Source organism: Haliaeetus albicilla, chromosome 10 (genome assembly GCF_947461875.1).
Source record: "Haliaeetus albicilla chromosome 10, bHalAlb1.1, whole genome shotgun sequence".
Classification (NCBI taxonomy): Eukaryota; Metazoa; Chordata; class Aves; order Accipitriformes; family Accipitridae; genus Haliaeetus; species Haliaeetus albicilla.
Window position 1 is genome coordinate 34,169,591 of NC_091492.1, and position 13,993 is coordinate 34,183,583.

The 13,993-nt window shown below is 40.9% G+C and overlaps 1 protein-coding gene across 2 annotated transcripts in view; it reads left to right on the forward strand.

Moving 5' to 3' along the window:
* Nucleotides 1-13,993, forward strand: part of ADGRD1 (adhesion G protein-coupled receptor D1) — a 159,207-nt gene that overhangs the window by 99,120 nt on the left and 46,094 nt on the right. For both annotated transcript variants that reach the window (XM_069794917.1, XM_069794918.1), the window contains 3 exons: nucleotides 2,132-2,235; nucleotides 5,044-5,155; nucleotides 12,588-12,741. In XM_069794917.1, the coding sequence (XP_069651018.1) occupies nucleotides 2,132-2,235; nucleotides 5,044-5,155; nucleotides 12,588-12,741 (370 nt within the window). The remainder of the gene's footprint in view (nucleotides 1-2,131; nucleotides 2,236-5,043; nucleotides 5,156-12,587; nucleotides 12,742-13,993) is intronic.

A 13,993-nucleotide genomic window follows, 5' to 3' on the forward strand; every position in this document is an offset into this window, starting at 1 on the left:
CTGTACTTGTATGTGATAGAAAGACATTACCTTTCTTTTGCAGATCTTATCCGCCTTTGCCAGTGCAAACAGTGTGATAGACCACTGTAAATCTAAATGAGCACTGAGCAGCTTTGACCTCTGTAGGGAACATTTTCTGGCTGCAGGTGTTGGGAGTGAAAGAAAGCCTTGAACTGCTGAGAAATACTTATTTGAGTGACTTGAAGCTGGAAAAGCTTCCTCTGCTCCCCTCCTCCCTCTGTAGAACTGCAAGCCACCTGTAGCAAGAGAAAGGGATGTGTATTGGAGCAATCAGGAAATAAGGTCCATGCATTTTGGACATGAATATCCCTGATGAGGAAATCACTTCTAAACCGTCCAATTTACCACACAAGTTATTCCTATTACAGGAATAATCTGTGAAGAATGGCTATACATGGCTTCTCTAGGGGATGAGGGACGATAGGAGCTCTTTTGTAGAAATTATATGGACCTTTTAAGCTGGTCCAGCACACAGAACCCTTTTGTTTCTGTAATTGATGCTGTCCAAGTCAGGGAAAAGAAATGTGTCTTTGGCTGAAAGAGAAAACATACTAAAGAGCTGCATCATATTTCCTAGGAACTGTAACACCATAGCAACAGTTGTCTTTCAATGCTGCTGCTGCATCGCTTAATAGTTCTCAGATTGCTAAGCGAGCCACAATCTATTCTGCTGTAAAACTTACTGCACGTGAGCCGATACTCTTGGCAGATAATTACAAGAAAAATGTACATATAAACCACATCATTTTTGTCTATCTTTAAATTTTTTTTTCCTCATAACCACATGGCATGTTATTTCTCTCCTTTAAAAGAAATTTTAATGGGAAGTTTATTGGTAGAACTGTTTGGTTTGATAATCTCTAATGAAATACTTTGTTTGGGGGGGAATTTTTATTGTGTGGGGGGAAAATAATAGAAAATCCCAAACTGTGAGAAAGGATTATTTTTTATTAGATAGAGTTACTGTAAAAAAATTGGAAAATATATTATTCCTTTCAGTATTTTTCAGAATCAATAAATATTTAGAATGAGTTTTCAGCTAGGAATTTAATTTATAGTGAATAGACATTGAAATAAAAACATAGTATTTCAAGCATCAAAATTAAACTTTTTGATTGACCACATTTTATTTTCCCCCCAAATGTTCAGTTTATGAAAATGTCAACTCTATCCAAATTCAAGTCAGGAAAAATGTTTGAAAATTCTTCTGAGATGAGAAAACTTTTTCCTGCCTAGCTCTGTTCTACTTATTATATATTAATACTGCCTGGCTCCCTTTGTTGGGTGTGGCTTTTTTGTCATTCTTTCATGAGAACTTGCATGGAAAATTAAAGCACACTTTCTGATTAATTTAGGATGAATGATCAAAACACACTGTCCCTTACCCATTGAATCTACCCAGGTTTTAACATAGATCCTGGTGGTGGGCACTATGGAATTACGGATCAAATGTTCATGAAAATTGAATTACTTTACAAAAGGTGCCTGTAGATAAAAACAGAGCCTGAGATGGGAGGCTTAAAACCTGACTTCTCATGCTGGGTCTTTTCTGTGGTTTTCTATTCTGCAGATGTCAGTCCAGCTCCTTCAACAGGCACTGAAAACATGATGCATTAAACAAAACAAGTGGGCTATAAATGGCCTGTGATTTATGGGTTACCTTGGTGTGTCAGTTCTCACTGCTGTGAAGCACTTCTGGTATTTGCACAATGATGTAAATTATTGCAGCGTGAGAGCATTAGCAAAGTGCCCTGTGAGCTGTGAAAGATCCCATTGCTGACATTGTTTGTGCAGCCCAATAAGACGCTCTAAGCTCAGGCTTGACGATATCGCAGCAGCAGAGAAACTAACATTCTGAGGAAATACTGATTTATGCCATAAAAGAGATGACCAAAATGCCATGGGCAGGTGGATGCCCTGGCTGTGCGACTGAGTTTGGAGTTGGCTCTTCAGTTCCCGTGTTAGAACCAGCAGCGAATGATTGTGAACATCAGCTTATATATGGGCGGATGGAGGAGGAAACGTGATGTGCAGGGGGGCTGACCTGTGGTTCTGTAGTGTAATAAATCAATTAATAGTTTTTATTTCTTTTTTTTTCCTTTGTGTACAGCTAACAAGAGAACACCAGGTGGCCCTCTCCTCCATCACTTACATTGGCTGCGCTCTGTCCATCTTCTGCTTGACGATCACGCTGGTCACATTTGCTATATTGTCGTGAGTAATTTTAACTTAATACCTGCTGAGCAACTACTGTGCAGCAAGCCAAGCAGTGCATTTCAGGCCACTGGTTAGGATCCCTTCAGGTGCTCAGGATAAAACAAAGGCTATTAATTCTACAACCTTCCTTAATTAGATTCTGCACATGTATTTGTAACAGTTGGTTGGTTATTTCTAAATTGCTTCCATTTCCTGAAATGGGGTGGTATTTATATAGCAAGCTATTTCCATCCTGTGAGGGATTTTTGGACTTTTTTTTTTAACTCTCCATGTTTTGCTATAGTTCAGGAATCTTGCAAGGAGACTGTAGGAAGGCTTGGTCTGGAGATCAGAGCAAGTACAAGATGAACAAGGACTGCAGGATCACCCCCTCTTCCCCCCCTACATACACCTTTGGATTGCTTGGAGTGTGCAAACAGTACTTCTTTCTGCTTTTCAACTGTCTTGTCTGTAAGGCAGTGTGTTTATAAAGGTATGCCCAGAAAGGAAGGCTCGGTCAACATTAGCTGCCTCACTTCTGTTTCATACAGCTTGTACGCAATTACATCATCTAATCCACATTTATTTTCAAATATCTTGCCGTTCTCTGTTAGGCTACTTTTCTAATGTGTTGCTTTAATAGGATGAAGGACACTACAGGCAGCGTGAAATTCACTCCATGGCTTATGTTTAAATCCTCTGGATCTCTGTAGCCTCCTGCCTGTAACACGGCAGCCCCTTCGAGGGATCTCTGCGCTGGGAAGGTTTCTGCCACAGGGCAGTTTTAGGGTCTTTATGCCTGTTTATATTCCAGCAGTGACAACTGAGTTTGAGGCCCAGCTAGGCTTGATACAAACACTTCTGAAAAAGCTTTCGTAGAGGTTTCTGTCTAAATAAAAACTAGAAAACCTGACAACGGGTGAAGTAACTTTTCTGAGGTTGCAAAGCAGATTGGGAGCACAGCGAGGACGGGGATTCTTGTCTCCTCTCGCACACTAAACCATATTCTTCCTACGCAGAAGTTCCATTTTTGATTTCTGTGTCTAAGCATGTCTTTTGGACATCCTGCTAAGAGGCCAGTTTCTAGGAAAAAGGGCTTGCTGAAACCCAGTTGCAATGTTTGTTTGTTCCAAACCCCGTATTATTTCCAAGTCTCAAGGTCTGTGTTGGTCATACTTGGATTAAGTGCTAACGCATGGTAAAATCCACTCTAAATAAGTCCAACATCTGCCTATCTGGCATTGCACTGCTGGCGTGTTTAGGCTAAAGGGAATGATCTGCTCCATTTTTGTCAAAGTGCAAACCTGGATGTTACAGTCTTTAGAAAGGAAAAAGGAGCAAAAGGAGATGGTATTGCTGCAGCGGGGCTGAAAACTCAAGAAACTGGAGGCAAACGGGAGATTTGGAAAGAGAGCTTGGACCCAGCTGACTGACACAGGGTTAAGCACCCCACCTACATACAGGATCATTCAAACTGCCAATTAAAAATAATTTGATTAGGTTTTCGCTGGAGAGCGAGGCCTCATTAAACAGCTGAAGTGAAATTTTGCAATGTAGTGTTAGATGACCATGAGGTAAGCGGAGAGGAATCTGGCAAGTTCTTTGCTACTTCGCGTACTGGCAATGACGGCTGCTTCCCAGGACGGTAGTTCTGATTGCCTTCTGGGTAATGATGTTCCAGTCTGCGACTACATGAAGTTCCTTATTAGAAAGCCATTGGCACCAGGCAGCACAACCTGTCTCTTGGAATTACTTTTAGGACGTTGATACTTCTTGTTGTCTCCCTCTTCACTCCCTTCTAATGAAGCACTGGCTACAGCAGTGCTGGAAGCGCAGGGCTGACAGCAAGCCGTCGTCTGCACTGTCGTCTCTGTCACCCTGCTGCAGGGGGCACGCACCGTGTGTCACCAGCAGTTGCAAAAGTCATCACCATCCAGTGTGACAGGACAAAAAGGCGGGAGTGCCTACCGTTGTGTGGAAGAAGCACTGCCGTTCACACAGCCAAATGGTCCAGGTCTCCTGAAATGATTCAAGCCGATTGGAGGGGCTGGCAGGCAGTAGGGATTGAAACAGAAAACCTGTTATCACTAGTACTGTTCTTTTTTTTAGAGAGAAGAATAAAATTATGCAAAAGGCCTGAAACGTTCAGATAAATGTTTTTGTTTGTTTTCTACTTCCTGTTTCTGGATGAGAACAGAAACACGAGGTCAGAAGACTCCCAGGAAAGCACGTTGTTGTCAGATTTCCAGCTGGTTTTTGCAAACCCAAGAGAGAGATGTTCAAATGATGCTGTAATCAAGGTCAGGTCTCTGTCAAGATAGGCACTGCCCATCCGTATAAGTAGCTCTAGTTCCTGTGCTCAAAAACTGATAATAGTAAATTCAATATCGTAACCAATGTCTTTTCCCGTTCCCTTATTTCTAATACAGGCAAACATCAACAAAATAAAACCAGAAACTCTGTGGCACAGGGTGGGCTAGATGGTGCAAGGTGCAGTATACTTTCTGCGAGGCGCAGATCGGACTTCCTTGACGGTGCAGCACCATTCAGGATCAAGCCCTTTGTTAATATTCTGTCACAAGTCATTAGCAGAGCTAGTTAATGTGCAAATCAGTCTTTCTGCTGCCTTCAGGATGGCGGCAGAATATCAAGGAAGTTAGGTAGGTACCACTCCATCCTGGTGGAAGGAGTGCTCAAAAGACACCCTGATAACCCCCTGCCAAATGAATGAGCAAAAGTCAATCAAAATGCTTGCTGATATTTCATAAATACGTTTGTGCTTCTTGGAATACCGTTTTATTCATGTGTCTTTCTGTCTTCTGCCAGGTCTGTCAGCACCATCCGCAACCAGCGCTATCATATCCATGCCAATCTGTCCTTTGCTGTCTTGGTGGCTCAGATCCTGCTTCTCACCAGCTTTCAGTTCAGCCCTGGAACGGTAAGTGCTAAAAAGAGTGACTTTTTTTGTGAGGCACCTCCACGGAATGAATGCCACATGCCATGGGCAAGAAAGTGTCTTGCATGTGAGATCTCCTATTTTTAACGTGCCTTAGCCAACAATGACATCCTAAAACACTGGATAAAGCCTTCTGTGCATCCAAATAGTGTTATCATAGTAGCTGGCCATGTCTGGATGTTTGCAAAACTGAAAGAGATATGCACCCATCAAGTGGAAAAATCACCATAGTAATGGAGTACATTTCAGTTGTGTGTTCAAGTAGCATGGCTGACTTCTGCCTGACATGGTTTATGCTTTCTCTCATTAATTCTGTGTATTGAAAACTGTAGGAATTCTGTATTGGAGAAAATGGTATGAATTTTGTATTTAGGTAAGGTATTTGTATTTCTGTTGGATTGTGGGGTTTTTTGGGGGGGGGTGGGGATGGTTCTTTTTTAATTGTTTATTCTCTGCTGTGGTACAGTTTGCCTTTTTTTCCCCTCATTAAAAAGTCATCTTATTCCTTTCGGAAGGTAATGAGCTTCCTGATGGAGCTGTGGCAATTTCTTCTTCTTTCTTGGAGAGCAAGACAGGAGGTCTTTGGTTTTTGCTCATAAAGTTTTATTTGTGCGGTAGAATATGCTGTTTTTCTGAACAGCAGATTTATTGATCATGATCTCTACTCTGGAAATTTAGATGATTTTTAAGTATCATCCATGTTTATTTGATCTGAGTAATAATCAGTGAGAAAGGTATAGCAACTATTGCTTAATCAGCCAGAGGTGGCAGAAAGCATTACCTCTAAGTATCGCTGTGTAAGAGTCTAATCCGAGATCCTCAGTATTGTTGTGATGGGTTGACCCTGGCTGGACACCAGGTGCCCACCAAAGCCGTTCTATCACTCCCCCATCCTCAGCTGGACAGGGGAGAGAAAAATATAACAAAAAGCTTGCGGGTCGAGATAAGGACAGGAGAGATCATTCACTAATTACCATCACGGGCAAATCAGACTCAGCTTAGGGAAAATTAGCTCACTTTTTATTACAAATCAGCCAGAGTAAGTTAAATGAGAAATAAAACGAAATCTCAGAACACCTTCCCTCCACCCCTCCCTTCTTCCCGGGCACAACTTCACTCCCGGATTTCTCCACCAAGCCCCCCCAGCGGCACAAGGGGGACAGGGATGGGGTTTACGGTCATCACACGTTATTTTCTGCCGCTTCACCTCCTCAGGGCGAGGGCTCATCACACTCTTCCCCTGCTCCAACGTGGGGTCCCACCCACGGGAGACAGTCCTCCACGAACTTTCTCCAACGTGGGCCATTCCCACGGGCTGCAGTTCTTCACGAACTGCTCCAGCGTGGGTCCTTTCCATGGTGTGCAGTCCTTCAGGAGCACACTGCTCCAGCGTGGGTCCCCCACGGGGTCACAAGTCCTGCCAGAAAACCTGCTCCGTGGGCTCCTCTCTCCACAGATCCGCAGGTCCTGCCAGGGGCCTGCTCCAGCGCAGGGTTCCCACGGGGTCACAGCCTCCTTCGGGAACCCACCTGCTCCGGCGTGGGGTCCTCCACGGGCTGCAGGTGGATATCTGCCCCACCGTGGACCTCCCTGGACTGCAGGGGGACAGCCTGCCTCACCAGGGTCTTCCCCACGGGCTGCAGGGGAATCTTCGCTCCGGCGCCTGGAGCATCTCCTCCCCCTCCTTCTGCACTGACCTTGGTGTCCGCAGGCTTGTTTCTCTTACATGTTCTCACTCCTCTCTCTGGCGGCTGTTTTCTCACTGTCCCCACTTTTTTCCTTCTTAAAAATGTTATCACAGAGGCGTTACCACTATCACTGATTGGCTCGGCCTTGGCCGGCGGCGGGTCCATCTTAGAGCCGGCTGGTATGGGCTTGCTCTCTCTCGAACACAGGGGAAGCTTCCAGCAGCTTCTTACAGGAGCCACCCCTGTAACCCCCCCCGCTACCAAAACCTTGCCACATAAAACCAGTACAATTGTAAAACATGTATATACTTCTCTGGGCATCTAAGGCAACCACTTAAGCAAATGACAAACACCTTCATATTGCTTATGTGGTACTTAAGCTCTATGCATGTATAGGCTTTTTCTGCCTGATCACATAGATCGGAACTTGAAATTACAGATTGATTTTATGGATCTGCTACTACAGGTGGGAATTCCTTATACAGAGTACCAGGATCTAAACCATTAAAACTGGTGTCTAAAACAGCTGGGTTAGATGAAGACGAATACGCCAAGTTAACAGTATTACATACCGGTAAATCCAATTTATTTCCACTGTTTTGTTTAAAAAATGTTATTTAAAGTAACATAAGGTCTGTTGATGGAAAGTCCCACCTGCAAAAAGCAGAAACAAAACCTGATTTTAAAATAGTCTTCCAGTGTGCTCTGTTTTTGTAATGGTCAAAACTTGGCTACTTTAGCGACCAGCTGTTGCTCCATATTACTTTTGACAAGCAATGAGCAGCTTCTATTAATCTTTTATTCTTTTTTTTCTCAGTTCAAGTAAATATGAGGTTTGCACACTCTTCATTTTGCAACAGCCACTTTCATTTTTATTCTACTCAAAGGGGATCCCTTGAACATCTGTCCAGTTTATAAATAACAATAATGTCTGGTTTTATATAGGCTATTATTACCTGAGGATCTAAAAGCACTTTGTAAAACTAAGTTCATACTCTTTTACTGTTTAACATTCAGGTAGGCTCTGAATGAGTGAGATAATGTGCAAGGGAGAAAAAGGTAGGGAATGGTTTAGAAGGAAAATGAAACAGAAACAGTGGAGAGCAACAAAAGATATAACTTACAACTGAAGGCAATGGAAACCTGGCATTAGCTGCTGGAAGGACATAGGCTTGAGGGCAATAAAACGTTCACTTAGCATAACAGGGTGTCTTATTCTCACAGTTTTTCCTTTTTCACCCATTCCAGATTTTCAGACAATCCAACTGAGTCACTTCAGATAATGTGTAAAAGCCTCTTTACACCTTATCAAGGCCAGCGTCACCTCCAGTCTTTTAAAATACTATGAAATGCTAGTTGTGTTTCCTGGTTTTAGTTGGATGTAGGTGGATCCGGTGTTGTCCAGAGACCTGTCCCAGTGTCCACCTACATTTATAATGTGCCTCGTCCACACACAGGTGTCTTGCTTGTTTAGCTAAGCTTGTGAAACGCTCACATAGACTTAAATTGCAGCTTGATAGGTGCATATTTTCATTTCTCTTAAACCTACTCAAAACTTACTTTAGTTAAATTGAAACAGTAGCACACAGAAAGCAAGACTTGTTTTATACCACAGGCTTTCCGAAGTGAAACACTTCACAGAATCCATGGATATTTCAGCCCTATCTCCTCTGTAACAGCACAATACTGTAAAGATCTTAAAGTTGAAAAGCATGATATACATACTCTCTGCTACAATTTTATTTTTATTGTTTTAACCTCTTGGGATCAGGGGTGTTGTGATTCATCCTTTTATTAGTCTCATGGCCTTATCTTCTGCATGCTCTGTTCTCACTAGCTTTGACATCAGTTTTAATACCTTTAATTGCTTCTTTAATTGGACTGCTAAATGGTAGTTTACAAAAAGAGGGAGGCAGTATTTACACTAGAAGGTATAAATTTGTTAATCTTGTGCCTTTGCCAAAGGTGGGTGTATCTAGTGCTAAACAGTTTACAAGAGCCCTTGCTTGAGAGGGCAAGTGGTACCAGTTTGCTTGAGGAAATTCAGTGCAATAGGGAATGGCATCGTAGAAACAGGCTCTGAGCTGGCATCGCTTTCTTGCCTGACTAGACTCTCCATCCTTTTCCCATCTCCGTCTCTAGGGGTGTTTAGGTTTTGATTCCGGATATGGCATACAGTATTCCCCTGGTAATTGCAGATGTGTTATTTAATCATTTACACTTTATACTACAGCAATTTTCCTTTTGTAAAGGAGGAGTAATTTTTAACCACAAGACTCTATTATTCCTGAAGCCAGGATATCTTTCTTCTAGAGAAAGCAAATATCTTTGCACACAGCATTTTCTTCCTATACTGCCACGTCCCTAAGATATCTTTTCTATCCACGTGCCAGTCTAATGACTTCCTTTAGACTTTCAGCAATAGGTGGATTTGTTTGTTTCTTCAGAGAGGTTTGCTGTCTTAGTTACTTCCTCTCCGCTATAGAATAGAGCGCACCATTTTTTTTTAACAGAATCCCAAACAGCAGTGTGCATTCAAAAATAATTAACCATCTTTAGGCTACTGAAGCCTTCCAAAGACGCGAGCATGTTTGTGGGAGAAAGTGAAGTATTATTTAGACATAGGAAAATTAAAATTGAAGTATAGTGTGTTAGGCAGTACTGTGTTTTTCCAGCACAACTGGAAATTTTAACGTGTCTACTATTTGCTGTTCTGCATCAGTGTATTGAGCTGTTTCTCACTCAGTACTCCTGCACGGCATTGCTTAAAACACTTCCAAACAGAGAGATGAAATGAGCTACTTTTGTTTATGATATACGTATCTGCAGAAATTCAAGACTGCGTATCAAAGCAGCACACAGATTGCAAGGAAGGGCATTTTCAGAGGGTTCTGTATAATGCAGTAAGATTGCCACTGAAATTAAAAACACTATTATAAGTTGAATTTAGAAAATTTACTTATCTCTTTTAAGACTGTCCTCAGTAAACAAATGACAATTATTTTCTGAGAGTCTGCTTTGTTTTTTCAACAACTATGACATGATAGGCCTTGCTACTGGCTGGACTGATTTTTCTGTTTCCACAGACTCACAAGTAGTCAACTGTAAGAGTAACAGTAATGAGATCTGTCTTTTTACGGGTATTCTACCAAAAGTAGTGTGCATTGTGTGATACAGCAAGGGACACTGGCTTGTTTTTAATATGAAAAGCCTCAGCTTTTCAGTGCCTTTTTCAAGAAGGCAATTCTGTCATATTAGAGTATCATTTTAGAGTATCTTCAAAGTAATAATTAAGGCACAAATACAGAATGAGTCAACTTTGCTATGGATTTTATGTAAAAATCTGCAACTCGGTATTATACAAAATTATATACAGACCAGCCTCCTGCTACTTCACTATGTTTTATTTTTCTGCTAGTTTGTGGTTCATATTATTTCTCTACTCAAAAATTGGAAAGTATCCATTTGACAGAACTAGCTTGTAAGTCAGCTTTATGTTGCATTTTTATTTCCAAGGACCAATCTTCTTGCAGAAATCAAAAGGCATTGAAATGGACTTAGCCTTATGATAAAATTAACTGGAAAGGATTTTACAGTTTTTGTCAATAAGCAAATCTGATTTAGTTATATGTCACCGAACATCACGACATACTAAAACAATTACAGATTGCACTTAGATGAATTAAACCCAAAGTTGTTGCTTTTTAATACGTGTAGTCACAGTGGGTTTGCATTAGAATGTCCTTGCACTAGAACAGAACGAGCTGAGTACAAGTGAGAAGGTACGGGAAAGCTTCAGTTTGCATTATACTATCAAGTCCCAACGTTTTAATTTTCATTAGTGTACAAAATCCCGAACCATCAACAAAAAGAATAAAAATGCCAGCACAGGGCAGCTAAGCTAATGCAACGAAGGGAACTAATGATTAACATCTGAAGACCACTGTGGCAGCAAACTGGTTCTTACTGGTAATGTTTCCTCAGCCCACAGACTCCACCTGCCTGGATACCTTACTGTGACTTGTCCAGGTAAGGAAGGGAAACCCTGAAGGAAAAAAAAAAAAAAGTCTTCCCATTTACATGGACTGCATGCAAGCAACCCCTCTGAAATTCTGTAGGTGTCACAGAAGGGATGTTACAACTACAGAGCAGAATGACCATCATCAGTATGCTACAGGATGCAAAACTGAGATATAGCTGGGCCTCGTTCCAAGAGCATGTTTAAAATGTGCCTTAACTGAAAGCAAACCAACCAAGGTTATCTTGTGGTAAGATCATTGGCAGTCACATCTGTTCAATTACTGTATGATGAGCGAAACCACTTGTGGTGAGACATCCTCGAAAAGCAATTAGTGGGGAAAGGAGAATGTGCTGTGCAAATACGTGAGAAGTGGGGAAGAAGAAAGGATTAGGTTTTCCTGTTTTCGTAAGGTAGGCTGATAGGAGACTTAAAGAAGAATGTAAAGATCTCTTTGAGGAACACCTTAAGGAAAAGCCAGGACTGAAGTCCAGACTGCATTTCCTGCAGCGCACAGTGGGCCATAAGCACTGAGGCGGGTGTAAACAGGAGTCAGGAGGATGTTTTTACTTCTTGCTGCATGGCCTTAGTCATGGCATTCCTCTCTTTTGGGGCAGCATTTGTTTCACTTCAAAACATGTTATAGTTTAAATTGAAACAGATAGTCCCGTTCACACCAGGTGGGCTCACTTTCTAGATGGCGTTCTTCTGTTGCTTCAACAACAGAGTATGTACGTGTTGTATTAGCTCCTATTTCCATAGTCTTGATAGCACATAGTGAATAAAGGGCTATCGAGGAGTATTCAAATTGTCTGTAAACACCCTACAGAGAAGACTTTCAGTTCTTTGCCTTATTCACTCGATGTGTTGTTGTCAAATATGACTTCATATACAGCTGGTACATATTTCAGTCTATGGGAAATTGAGAATTCAAACAGGCAGGCAAACTAGATGCCCACCATAGAGCATTTAGAACTCAAGAGCCAATGATAGCTTGCTATAATTTTTTGAAATGTCTATATTAGGATTGCTGATGGAGGAGCATAGGAGACTTTTACAGAATTCCTAACCAAGACAGACACTGGAATACAATGTGATTTAACTTCTGTGTTGTCCTATTTTTGATAAGAAGAACAGCCAAGTAGGAAAGCCATATGGCAAAGTGTAACTAAAGAACAGGTTCAACATGGCACCTTATTTTAAAATTTCCATGTTTCGCTCAAGCTTAATCGATCTGGTGACTTCCTACCAGTTCTTCATAGAAAATGAGGATTGAACTATGCTGGTTTTTCTACCATCACAGAACAGGGAGCAGGGTACAGGACAATGCCTGTACCCCCACTTCTTTGACTCTCCTATATTTACTACAGGCTCAGCAACAGGATGTCACGCCTTCAGTTTTGAATTCTTATATACTTTGTAGACTTTAGTAGGAGTATTACTCCTTGTTATATAAACAAATAATCAGTTGGGATTTTGGCAAAGTTTTTTGTTTTTTTGTTAGAAGGTAAGTGGATTTGTCACTCTGAAGCTATTTGAAAATGCTGTAGAAAAATGAAATTCTCTAGTGCTTTGTTTTTAAGACTGTTTTGGTCCAGTGATTTAGCATTTACAGTGTAAATGTATACAGAAATAAAAAAAATAAATTGGAAAAGCAATGTGACTGCATTGCAAAGAATTAATGTATTAATTTTTGTTCTTAATTTAGGTGCCTTGCAAGATCTTGGCCATTCTCCTTCATTTTTTCTTCCTGAGTGCTTTTGCATGGATGCTGGTAGAAGGATTTCATCTTTACAGTATGGTGATCAAGGTATTTGGGTCAGAAGAGAGCAAGCACTTATATTATTATGGAATTGGATGGGGTAAGCATTTAGCAGCTGCTTGTTTTAAGTCTCCTCACTGTAGGATAAGATTATATTCAGAAGCATATGTAAAATGGTCATCTTATGATCATAGTTTGCCTTACTGAGAGTAGGTCTGTTGGATAAGAAAATGCATAATTTTTCTGACTGTAATCAGACTTTAAAATGTAGAGTCTCTAAACCTAATTCCACTGCAGTGAATTGCATCACCTCATTAGGCCAGATTGCATCCTTAATTAACAAATCAATAGCAAGAGTGTGGGAGGGAGGTCTCACTGCACTGGTATGGTCTTTTTTTGGCTCTAACTCACAACACTGGCTTATTCTATCTGTATTCTGCAATCCATACATAAAAATTGATGCAGTAGCACAGGAGTATCACAAGACTTCATCAGTTGATGTTTTGTGCCTTGAAATCCTTAGATGAAAAAGGCTGCACGGAACCTCAGTATTATTATTAAGAATAAAAATGTAGTCCTATGATACAGGAATCTCACAGATAATAATTCACAGCTTTTTAAATGCAGTAACGAAAGTCTGATCTGTGTGCATATTGAGGAGTCGAAACTGAGTATTTTGTTCCAGACTCTTCACAGCAGATGAAAGCTAGCTTGCTTTCACTGTCCTGGAAGTACACAATGATGCTTGACAAACATTTAGAAGAAGAAGAAAATCTCATGCGCTGAGTCAAAAGGAGAGATGTAAAAAGATAGCAAAGGAATATACATGTAATTACAGATAATTTCAAAAAAAAGTAAAACATGCATTAGCTTTCCCCCAAACAATTCATTTGAAAGCTGAATGAAAACCGGTTATACCAAGAATACAGACCCTCTGCAGTCATAATTGAAATATTTAATACCTATTGGCACCATGCAGATCTGGGTGATAGTAATGCTGTTCACTTATGCATTTCAACAGCTGCCTACTTGTCCTTTTTTTAACATGGCCTTTTAATTCTGTACATCATTCCTCTTTGTTTTAAAATCTCCTGCTTAGCAGTTCTATCTAAGGGCCATTTGATACAGTCCTCTGGTGAACACAGTATCTGCTAGATTGAGGGCACAAACTGCAATTTGGTTAGAAGTCTTTTTCTTTGCCCTCATTGTTTCTCTGTGACAGGTTCAAGAGTATCACATACATGTATCCTTATCCTGGTTGCTTTAAAATAGTTTTTTTTCTCTTAAGGAATGGCCGGATTGCATGCCAAGAATACACACCTTAAAGATTTGGTTGCTGAAAACATTTGAAA